At 34.7% G+C, this 12,875-nt stretch overlaps 1 protein-coding gene across 2 annotated transcripts in view; it reads left to right on the plus strand.

Annotated features, from left to right (window-relative positions):
• Positions 1 to 469: 469 nt before the first annotated feature.
• The window catches only part of LOC142349648 (uncharacterized), a 105,099-nt gene continuing 92,693 nt past the window's right edge, over positions 470 to 12,875 (plus strand). For both annotated transcript variants that reach the window (XM_075401364.1, XM_075401365.1), the window contains exon 1: positions 470 to 670. In XM_075401364.1, the coding sequence (XP_075257479.1) occupies positions 620 to 670 (51 nt within the window). In that variant the 5' untranslated portion in view covers positions 470 to 619. The remainder of the gene's footprint in view (positions 671 to 12,875) is intronic.

The following is a 12,875-nucleotide window of genomic DNA, read 5'->3' on the forward strand; positions in this document are numbered from 1 at the left end:
AAATAGACATGAAATTTTGGATGTAATTAAAGTTTATTGTTGTTTGATTTTGTATTTCGTCTAGCCTCGCTTTCTTGATAATGGCAGAACGCATCAATCTAATGCGGCATTTTTTACTCCACCAAATTATTTGCGTTGGAGGCGGTCTTCTTGTCCATACATCAGTTTTTTTGAAAAATACTTCAGTTTTTGGGTTGTTTTATCTGTTCCTCATTTGATAGAAAATTATGCCAAATATGTGATGAGCGGGGTCGGAACTTTATTTGCAAACGCACATTACCGAGCCTTCATGTTGAGATTTTACAACTTGTTCATGCCGCCAATTTTGTCTATCCAATTTTGGAGTACTTCATTACTCAATTAAATCGCAACATAATGACGCAATTTAAAAAAAAACGATAAAAACAAATTTAATTCAATTGAATAAATACTGCAGCTTTCTTGATAGAGCCAAAAATCAAATACATAATACACATTCAATTGTTTTTCAAATTATAAAATCTTTTGCTTAGCAAGCTTCATACTTTCAAAAAGTCAGAAACATACTTTTGAAAGCATTGTTTGTTGAACAGCATTCTTGACAAAGCTAGCTTAACTGCGCCAAATTACGTCTCTGAAAATGTTCAAACTTAGCATCATTAGAAAAATGGGACATTATACAGCATCAATGGTAGGTTTAATTGATTGCTAATACTGGAACAAAAAAATTTAAATCTATTTTGTAACTAAGATCTAATCTATAGCATTCTGCTACTACATAGCTAGATAGACAATACAGCCACACTTACTTTTTGTTAAAAAAAGAGATCGAAACATAATTTTACAGAATTTGTATAGTTAAACTAAACCATATAACGTCACGTGAAGTTGATTTGAAATAAAAAAAAAGGTATTACAATAAATCAAGTTAAGTGTAGCTGAGAAAGTCAATATCTTGTTAATGCGCTCTGATATCGATAATTAGAAATAGCTCTAAATTGTACAATGTTGAACTTTCCCGTCCTCATTTTATGTCTTTATATGGTTCGGATAACTCCGTAAGAAAAATCTAATTCTGGAAATAGCTCATAAATTAAGCGTATTTGGTAAGACTTATGCCTCCTTCTGAAATTAGATTTATATCTTACTTTTTCGCTCTGAAATTCTTTTAAGTTTTTAGTGAAAGTCATTTTTTTATTATCTCCTTCTTGAGAAGTTCTTTTCCTCGCGTAATTAAAAACGCCTTTATTCCTCCTGCGAAAGATCTTATAACAACAGGTTATGGGTCCAACAGTTTTCCAGGTCAAAATAAATATTGAAGCAAAAAACCAGTTAGTTTTTTGACAGTCATGATCATTTTCTGCTGAGTCATGTTCACTTCAAATCTGTTTTCCTCTCTAAAATAGCGATCAACCTACGGAAATTGAAGAGGCTTACCTAGACCGGAAAATCCAAAGACTTCCCAATCTGGTGCACAAAACTCTGAGTCGATGATGCAGACGATGGGGCTCTCCAGATCACTAGTGGAGACAAAGGAGCAAGCTAATGATTCCAGGCTACTTCCCTATGAGGCAAGCAACGAAGACGAGAAACCCCAAAAAGGAAAGACAGAGTATCAGAAAACAGTTGCAGAAATCAAGGATAAGCGAAACAAAGTGAGGTGTCATCTGGTGCTAACTCCAAATGCTAATGAGACTTGACTGTATGGGTAATGGTGGCACTGAAGACGTATCAAAGGCTTTGAAGCCTTTGCGAGACCGATTTCAGTGTCTGCAGACGATGAGATTGGTAACATTGGTAGCGCAGATGGCTCGACTCCAAATAGAGGACACTGAGGACTGGTACAGCTTCCTTATTAGATGACGAGAGCTGCGCACAAGATTATAAGAATCAGGAGAAGCAGTCTCAGAGTAACTCTTCAAAGCTTTTGGTTTTCCTTGGTTTACCAATGAGTTAAGAAAGTACCTCATACAAAAGAGATTCAACTTGGAATAGAAAACGTTATATATTTTAGGAAAAGTTTGTAAAACGTCCATGAGAGCACAGCACAGAAGCACAAGGGAAAAGTAACTCAGTGGCATTAGCACTGAAGCATGACTTCAAGAAGGGACCCAAGATAGGTAAATATTTGATGTCTGGGATTGCTGATCACTTTGCAAAAGACTACAAGAAGACGGATACGGCATAGTGCAGCCGTTGTAGTGAGAAATATCACATAGGGAGGCCATGCAAAAGACACAGAAGAGGAACAAATTCGTCCGGTGTAATTGGGTCCAGCAATGAACACAATAGAACAAGAGTAGGTGCCTGCCGTTAAGCACGGGAAAACAGCAGGCATTCTTGTGGATAGTGGTTCTATAGATCGGACAGTGACAAACATTAATTTGTCCCCATTCAATCAGCGGTCTGAAAACCAAAATGAGAAGCGTTGGACACAACATGTTTAAGGACAAACAAGCCCTCGCGCAGAGGGGACTTCCAATGTGAACTCAAGGTAGCTCTATATTTGCCTGACTATTTGACTACTCTTAGAGTCTCTTCCCAATCTCAGCATGCGGGTTGTGTGGTAATCATGCATTTTTAGAGAGAATACAGCAGTATGAAACTCGACAAGAGAACTTGAGTAAAATTAATACAAAAGGTAAATTTGTTTTAATTGCTCTTCGCCGCTATGAGGCCCCACAGAATGAGACGGGACCATCAAAATTGTGGCTCAGACAATTTGATCGATTGAATGAAACGAATGTGGTCAGGAACGCATCTAAACCAGTGTTGTAATTAAACAGAGCTTTTGATGTTTGCAAATGGGCTCAGATAACAAGGACTCCATTTCCAAGAGCGGCAAGGACTCAGGCAGTCAGAAAGGGAAACAGAATATTCAAAGACGTGGCAAGACCTTTCAGAGTTTAATTGCGGTCCGGGTTCTCACTCTGCACTGTGTTTGCATACAAGTGCATGAATTTTGGGTATTCTGAATTGTTGAGGTAAAAAGGATGACTGGCCAGTCTGAAGACGTTCTTTCCTAGGGACAACAGGAAGCTGAGACATCAATATGCAAACGAGTATCTACCAGAGCTAGTCAAGACATACTGTTTAGACTAAGACGTTATGCAAAAGACTACCATAGCAGAGACGCCATAACAGAATGGGATAACTGACGAGTCAAGAGGACATTGCTAGAGTCGACAAGATTCTTGAAGAGAAGGAAATTGCTGGAATCGAAAAGATTCTTGCTCATTGACTCCGGACATACCGCGTTTATGAGGGGAGCAGAATTACTCCACTCACCCATAATCTGGAAATTTTGTGAGTTACCATACTAAAGACAAAAGAGCGCTGGTGTACACCTGCTTCAATTCGTAATAAAATAGAGAAACTACAACTTCTAACTTCTGAAACGCCCAACATATGGAACACTGGCAAACAAATGATAGTCATCGGGAAGATGGTGAGAAATAGATTCAGGGCAAATCTATTGCAATAAAAAAATGACAAGGCGCAGATGAAACTAACCGACAAACAATACAGAGAAGACATAGATCATATGCTGATCAGGATAACTATACGTTAACAGTTTCCAATCAGGAGTCCAAAGGTGTAAAAATGACATGTCAGCAGTGAAACAGATGACATGTCACCCATAAATATGATGGTTCCAGTGATGATTAATAAGATCAAATGGACAGAACTGAGCCCCGACGAGGGACGCGAGCAAAAAAATCCATAACTCCATGGAGAAGTCAAAAGTCATTTGGTTGTAATTGAGGAACTATGTGGAATCCAATTCAATCCACAAAGCCAATCGGAATTATATTTGGGATCAATGACATGGAGCAATAAAAGACGAAGTCAAGGTGCTCCAGGGTAACGAGACCTAGAATCTAGTTAAACCACAAACAGACAAGCCGACCGCGACGTTTTTCTATGCAAATGGGTTTACAGAATGAAAATGAGCCTAGTGGTCAAGTTGAACGATACAAAGGACAATATTTGCCACAGAGCTTCAAATAAGTGGAATGATTTAGAAAGTTTTGCTTCAACATGCACGTCAGAAACATTCGGGATTCTACATCAGTTTTCAGTGAAGCAAGATTATGTGATTCCCCAGTTTGATGTCAAGACAACATTCCTGCACTCACCTATTGAAGACGAATTGTACCTAGAGTAAACACAAGAGTTTTTAAAGAGTGGAAAAACGGTAAAATTTTAGCATGCTCACTGAAAAAAATCAATTTAGGTTTTGAAGCAAGCTTTTTAACTGCTTATATGACCAGGATAACTCCAGAAAAGGATTAATTCTGCGAACATCTCATAAGTTTAACATAGTTGACCGGACTTATGACCACCACTATAAATCATGGTACTAAATATATATTACTTTCTTGATTTTTTGCTTTGATATTACATATATATATATATATATATATATATATATATATATATATATATATATACGGGCAGTTTTTGAGCCGTTCTCATTTCACTAATCCTGGTAACCATCTGGATATATTAACTAGATCTTTCCTGCAAATCACTGAATTCATCTGTGAAAAATAATATTGCTATATTCTATCATTCTTAAAAAACTCATTTTTCTAACTTATTTAACAGCCCTTTTCCTCCGCCGGAGAAAGTTTATATGCTTCTTTTTAAAAAATTATTTAAGGCTCAAAAAATGCCTAGATCAGTTTTGTTCTTCTTAAACTACTTCGAGCGTTAAACTTTTTACTTGTGTTTATATGTTTTGAATTTTTCTGGCTGGTTCACTTTTACAAAATATTCCTGTGAACACATTCGTTCAACATTGAGGACTAATAAAGGAAGACCTGTGTGTTAACCACTGTTATTTTGCATGAAAATTGCAAGTGCTTCCTTGCCAAATCTTGCATGATAACATTTTTTGGATCTTTTCCTTTTGTGCACCCACCCCACTTTAGTGGGTGCATATTATTTGCATCCCCCAGACGCACGTGCTATATTTTTACATAATGAAATACTATGTAAAAACACGTGCTCTGTAACGGGGTGTTTATCGTACTGGGAGAGGCACAAACGGAACTGATCCCATTTTTTTTCAGGGCTCATTCAATATACCCGTCTAATTCCTCAAAGATTTTTGCAAGATAATCATAAGGTTAGTTGAAAGGTTTCATTACGTGCCCATTTGTCTCTTTAGTTTCAGTGACTACAAGAGACTTTGCATTGCTGAGCTTCAAACGAGTTACAGGGCACGTGTCCTCAGAGAGTAAATCATTAAAATATGACACGTGCGTTTGGGGGAGGGGGGTGCAAATAATGCGCACCCAATAAGCTGGAGGCCATAAGCAGAAAAGATCCAAAAGCACAAAATTGCGTTTTATCCTTTTACCCGCACTTCTTTACGTATTTTATGTCGTTTTTTGACAAAAAAACTGCTGTGCAAAAGAAGAACATACTTTTATCATCTAAGCGTACTTACGAACAGTTGTTTTGTATAATTAATGTAAGTCGTCTTTGAGAACAGAAGTTAACATTGATACACACAGACTGAGAAGATTTCTGGAAAACAAAACTCTCTCACAGTTGATCTGGACCTCACACTGACATAAGATTGCGTTTGATCCAGTTAACACTGACTATCTACATACCGTTATACTTCCTTTATTATTGGGCAAATGAAGCGCAGCAGAATCTAGGAGATTTTGGTTTATAATCAATCCATCTTATAACGGACAGATGATATAAAACGAACACTGAAGACTCTTGTGAGATCTTTTAAGATAACTCTTTTTTGGGAATGAAAGTTGAACGTTTTTACAAGCTAACCATCAGTGTTTGACTGGAATGCCATTTTTGTAGCAACCATTTTTTGTGATTTACAATTAATATTTTACATTTTATGACAAACAGCTCAACTTCACAGTATGAATAAAATTTTCAATTCAATTGTGCTTGAAGTAACATGGAAGAACGTTTTATTTAACTGCATCATCTCCAATATAAATTTTGACGAGAAAAAGAGTCATCCTAAGCCTCGATGCGGCAAAAAAATAACTCATGAAATTATAACAATACAAGGAGGCTCGTTAATGTGCGTTCGCACATGATGTTCCAACCCGAGCTCATCCACATTTTTGACTTAATTGTCAACTAAATGAAGAGAAACAAAAATAGATGTTTGAGTTTAAAACAATCGTTACACAACCTATCTACTCATTGAATTACATAATGCCATGCCTCATTACAGCGCCAACAAGATTTGACATTAAAGAGACTACCATACAAAAAAAAAACAAACAACAAAATTAGCAAAAACTAAATTTTCACGGCAAAAACTGAATATGTAAATCTATATCAAGAAATTTAGAGCACATAGTAACAACGTCAAAATGCAGTCAGATAAAAGCTTATCTACTCAAATATACTTTGTCCTAAATATACAGCAGATGGAAAGTTTTCCTAATGAGACTATGTAACAACTAACAAAGAGAACGAACAATGAGGCGAAACTCAAAACTTAATCAAAAAATCATTAGCTTTCAACTAATTAATCCTTGATGAATTACTAAAAGTCATTACAATACCAAAAGGACCTGTTCTAGGCTTGACTAAGCCATAGAAACGAAGGAAAAAAACTTTAAAAAATTACAAACGATTTGCGAAAACACAAACTATTGCTACCAATAAAATCAATAGCTGTTATCTGATTATTAAGTATTTTTAATTCAATTCTTTTTTTTCTACTAATTCAGCTCAAGGATTTATACCGATACATTAAATTATTTTGTTTGGGCCACATTTTATAACCATTGGGATCCCTTATTACGCGATTGTTCTGAAAGAAGAGAAAAAGAAACACAAAAATTGACCACTAAAAAAACGTTTAGAAAAACGCAGATTGTCCCACAAACAAAGCATCAGCGACAAATAATATCAGTACATATGTTTTTTTTTGAAATACAAGAAATTGGATGGTACCTATCCTTGATGAAAATAAGTGACACTTTGACGAAAAGAGCAACAAAAACTGAAAAGTTTGAAAGTATTTGGAAATGTAATATAGTAAACATTAATACCATCCGCTATAAACTGACTGATTCGAGTAACATTATTCATTCAAACCTCAGTTACAAGCGTAAGAGAGTTGTCAGCAATTAACGGCTACCTAAAGAACAGAAACAATCAAAAACAACAAAATCAAGAAAAAAATTGAGCGAGAAAAGTGTCCAAGGCATTAAAGAAAGATGTTTTCACAAAAAACTTTTATATGTTCAATTAGTTTCTAACGATAATGGGATTCTTCTTTTTTTATCAATATCACTTCGAAAAATCAAATATGAACAACGAAAGTATTCATTATTCATCGTTATTCATTAGAACAACGAAATTTTTGAGAAAACTCGTACTATCAACGAGATTATATTCATTAGCTTTCAACGGAAGCCAGTAAAAACGCTAAACTATACCTTGATGGGAGAAAAAGTTTCTTCACCATTCATATTTCATCAATTAGATTTTACAACAAAACATTGATGATGAAAACAACAACTAAGGCAGGCAAAAACCAAAAACGCTATAAAAAAGTGCCAGAAGACAGTGTCGAAGCAGATTAAATCATAAGCTCTTTTCTGAAAACTTTATCTATGACCCGTTTAACTTAATCCCTAAACCAATAGGAGATATCAGTTATGGGATAACGAGATGAGATAATAATTCAAAAGTATCCAAGAATAAGAAAAAGTACCCGATAAAATTATGAAAATTCGTTGCATCGAAGTTTTAACACTAATAGGTAGAAGATAAAACGCCAAACCAAATTAATTTTGGCTGCAGTATAAAATGAAAGAATCGTGTCAGTACTGGGACTGGCTAACAGTTTACGAAAAGAAGTTAAGGATTGGTTAATGTTCAAAAAAAAATTTTAAAAAATGTTTTTAAAGACTTAACAGCCATTAAACTCAAAAGCGTTCAACGCAGTCAATAACCACGCTCAAAAATAACCATATGGGAGAAAATAGATGTTTGTATTGCATAGATAATTAATAAGACATCAAAATAAGTCTTATGGCTATGAAAACAACAATAAAAACAGGCAAAAACAAAAATTCATAAGAAAATTGCGAGAAAATGTCGGAGCTATTTTAACCATTAACTTTCTCCTGAAAGCTTTATCAGTGATCCACTGAATGTCTTCTGTAAGCCAATGGACTTAGAATAATATCTATAATGTGTATAATATTTGAATAATGTGATATGAGTTCAAAAGTAGCCAACAATACGAAAATATCCAAATTTTAAAAAAATTTGTTGTGTCATTGAAGACATATAACCAATAGTTAGAAAATAAAACTGTTAACCAAATTAATATTAGTTGCAGTACAACACAAGTGGTTTGGTCAGAACAGAGACTGACTAACAGTTCGCGAAAAATCTTTAGGATTGGTTATTGTTCAAAAAAAAAATTTTGAAGAATTATTTTAAATTTTTAACAGCCATCAAATTCAATAGTTTTCAACGGAAGTCAATAAACACGCTCAAATATGCACGGAAGGGAGTAGAGGGATGTCTGTTATGCATCATTGGTCAATAAGACATCACAACAAGTCTTATGACTATGAAAACAACAACAAAATCAGGCAAAAACCAAAAATTCAGTAGAAAAGTGCGAGATGAAAATGTCGAAGCCCTTTAGAGCATAAGCTTTTCTCTGAAAATTTGATCTGTGACCCAATAAATGTTTTCTTTAAGCCAATAGGAGTTATCAATATTAGGATAATGTGATAAGATTTCAAAAGTAACCAATAATACGGAATTATCCAAAAAAAAATTTAAAAATTTTGAAATCTTGTGTCATTGAAGTCATATAACCAAAAGATAGAATATAAAACCGCTAACCAAATTCAATTTGGTTGCAGTAGGAAAGAGGAGGATGCTGTCATCAATGAGACTGACTTACAGTTCACGATGATAAATTTATGATTGGTTAATATTCAAAAAAATTCAAAAACTTCTTTTGGAGGCTTAACAGCCATTAGCTGTCCACTCAACGCACTAGATACGTTCACTTAATGCTCAATATGTAATATTTATTAGTGTTAGTCAATGACTCCATGCCATAAGACTCCAAAAAATAGTAAAACCTCAAAAAAAATTTAAAATTTCATTTAAAAAAATGTCGAAACAAAAAAAAAATGGGATTCATTTGACAAAAAAGGAGGTTTGTCATTGACGGAATATCGATATGAAAAGTGACTTGTCTCTAGGTGACTTAAAAAAGCAAGAAAAAGTAGAAAATTTTTATAAAAAATGAGCTCTCAAATAAAACTCGACTTTTTATTTGATGTTGAACTTCCCAATGAAAAAAAATAGTCTTTTTTATCGCCTTTAGTCTACTAGGAACACAAAATTTATTCCTTTGTTCATGAAATTTAATTTAGAAATATATAGAAAATATCTTAATTTGAAGAAAAATTACACTAAAAGTGAACAAATATCCCGTGTTCACACGTAAATTCAATCCTCGATAACTTTTCGAAAAAAAAAACGAAAATCAAAAAAATCTCTTTAATTTTGAATTTGGCCGGTCGATATATTCATCGCAGAGAAGTGTGAGTGATATCATTACCTCGATAACTTTTCAAAAAAAAAACGAAAAATCAAAAAATCTATTTAATTTTGAATTCCACGCTGGACCAGCTTTTTAATGATACCACTCACATTTCTCTGCGATCAATATATGGATCGGCCAAAATTCTCTGAACAAAAAAACCCATTTGAATCTATAGTTCCTCCCCCGACAAGTGGGGTCGAAACAATTATGATCAAATACTTGGGTTGAACTTTCCTGGTAATCATACAAAAACTTCTTAGCATGAGCAATTAATGATTACTAAGAGTAATATATGATCATTCTATAATCACTATGATTCATATATGGTCTCCCTATGTTACTAAGAATCTTTTATTGACCCTGTATGATTTAAGAAACCATTCATTGTCTTTGTATGGTTGGAGAAAACCACAGAAAAATATCCATGTATAATAACAAAGAAGCATTTCTGGCCTATGCATCATTAGCAAAAGCTACTCGATCCCATTCCGAGACGCTTGAGACCCACTGAAAGGGTCGAATTGAGGTTTTGCTATTATACCATTCAGGCAAGCGAGAGCACCTAGACATTCCGGAACCTGGGTCTCAAAGATTGTTTAAAAGGGGTTTCAGATAATCTGACATTAAAAACCAGCTCCAAAAAGAGTCCCAGATAAGCCAGTTTAAAAACAATCACCAGAAAAGAAGTCTCAGATAATCTTTGACTAATAATTTGGCTCTTCTACCCAACTCTCGACATCTCTCGACCAAAGCTTCTATATTTCTGATTGATTCAGGCTTCATAGGCTCGGGGGATTTTGTATGGGTGTAGATCATATATTATTCTTAGTAATCATTAATTGATCATGCTAAGAAGTTTTTGGATGATTACCAGGAATGTTCAACCCAAGTAATTGATCGTAATTGTTCCGACCCCACTTGTCGGGGGCAGGAACTAAATACTCAAATGTATTCTTTTGTTCAGAGAAATTTGGCCGGTCGATATATTCATCGCAGAGAAGTGTGAGTGATATCATTACCTCGATAACTTTTCGAAAAAAAAAACGAAAATAAAAAAAAATCTTTTTAATTTTGAATTCTACGCTGGACCAGCTTTTTAATGATACCACTCACATTTCTCTGCGATGAATATATCGATCGGCCAAAATTCTCTGAACAAAAAAAAACCATTTGAATCTATAGTTCCTCCCCCCGACAAGTGGGGTCGAAACAATTATGATCAAATACTTGGGTTGAACTTTCCTGGTAATCATACAAAAACTTCTTAGCATGATCAAAAAATGATTGCTAAGAAAAATATATGATCTTTCTATAATCACTATGATTCATATGTGGTCTCCCTATGTTACTAAGAATCTTTTTTTCAATTTGTATGATTTAAAAAACCATTCATTGTCTTTGTATGGTTGGATAAAACCAGAGAAAAATATCTATGTATAATAACAAAGAAGCATTTATGGCCTATGCATGATTAGCAAAAGCTACTCGATCCCATTCCGAGACGCTTGAGACCCACTGAAAGGGTCGAATTCAGGTTTTGCTATTATACCATTCGGGCAAGCGAGAGCACCTAGACAATCCGGAACCTGGGTTTCAAAAGATTGTTTAAATGGGTTTCAGATAATCTGAAATTTAAAAACCAGCTCAAAAAAAAGTCCCAGATAAGCCAGTTTAAAAACAATCACCAGAAAAGAAGTCTCAGATAATCTTTGACTAATAATTTGGCTCTTCTACCCAACTCTTGGCATCTCTCGTCCAAAGCTTTTATATTTGTGATTGATTCAGTCCTCATAGGCTCTGGGGATTTTGGTATGGGTGTAGATCATATATTATTCTTAGTAATCATTAATTGATGATGCTAAGAAGTCTTTGTATGATTACCAGGAAAGTTCAACCCGAGTATTCGATCGTAATTGTTCCGATATCACTTGTCGTGGGGAGGAACTAAATACTCAAGTGGGTTTTTTTGTTCAGAGAATTTTGGCCGATCGATATATTCATCGCAGAGAAGTGTGAGTGATATCATTCCCTCGATAACTTTTCAAAAAAAAACGAAAAATCAAAAAATCTATTTAATTTTGAATTCCACGCTGGACCAGTTTTTTAATGATACCACTCACATTTCTCTGCGATGAATATATGGATCGGCCAAAATTCTCTGAACAAAAAAAACCCATTTGAATCTATAGTTCCTCCCCCCGACAAGTGGGGTCGAAACAATTATGATCAAATACTTGGGTTGAACTTTCCTGGTAATCATACAAAAACTTCTTAGCATGATCAAAAAATGATTGCTAAGAAAAATATATGATCTTTCTATAATCACTATGATTCATATGTGGTCTCCCTATGTTACTAAGAATCTTTTTTTCAATTTGTATGATTTAAAAAACCATTCATTGTCTTTGTATGGTTGGATAAAACCAGAGAAAAATATCTATGTATAATAACAAAGAAGCATTTATGGCCTATGCATGATTAGCAAAAGCTACTCGATCCCATTCCGAGACGCTTGAGACCCACTGAAAGGGTCGAATTCAGGTTTTGCTATTATACCATTCGGGCAAGCGAGAGCACCTAGACAATCCGGAACCTGGGTTTCAAAAGATTGTTTAAATGGGTTTCAGATAATCTGAAATTTAAAAACCAGCTCAAAAAAAAGTCCCAGATAAGCCAGTTTAAAAACAATCACCAGAAAAGAAGTCTCAGATAATCTTTGACTAATAATTTGACTCTTCTACCCAACTCTTGGCATCTCTCGTCCCAAGCTTTTATATTTGTGATTGATTCAGTCCTCATAGGCTCTGGGGATTTTGTATGGGTGTAGATCATATATTATTCTTAGTAATCATTAATTGATGATGCTAAGAAGTCTTTGTATGATTACCAGGAAAGTTCAACCCAAGTATTCGATCGTAATTGTTCCGATATCACTTGTCGTGGGGAGGAACTAAATACTCAAGTGGGTTTTTTTGTTCAGAGAATTTTGGCCGATCGATATATTCATCGCAGAGAAGTGTGAGTGATATCATTCCCTCGATAACTTTTCAAAAAAAAACGAAAAATCAAAAAATCTATTTAATTTTGAATTCCACGCTGGACCAGTTTTTTAATGATACCACTCACATTTCTCTGCGATGAACATATGGATCGGCCAAAATTCTCTGAACAAAAAAAACCCATTTGAATCTATAGTTCCTCCCCCCGACAAGTGGGGTCGAAACAATTATGATCAAATACTTGGGTTGAACTTTCCTGGTAATCATACAAAAACTTCTTAGCATGATCAAAAAATGATTGCTAAGAA

This window comes from Convolutriloba macropyga, chromosome 11 (assembly GCF_964194025.1).
Source record: "Convolutriloba macropyga chromosome 11, txConMacr16.3, whole genome shotgun sequence".
Taxonomy (NCBI): Eukaryota; Metazoa; Xenacoelomorpha; order Acoela; family Convolutidae; genus Convolutriloba; species Convolutriloba macropyga.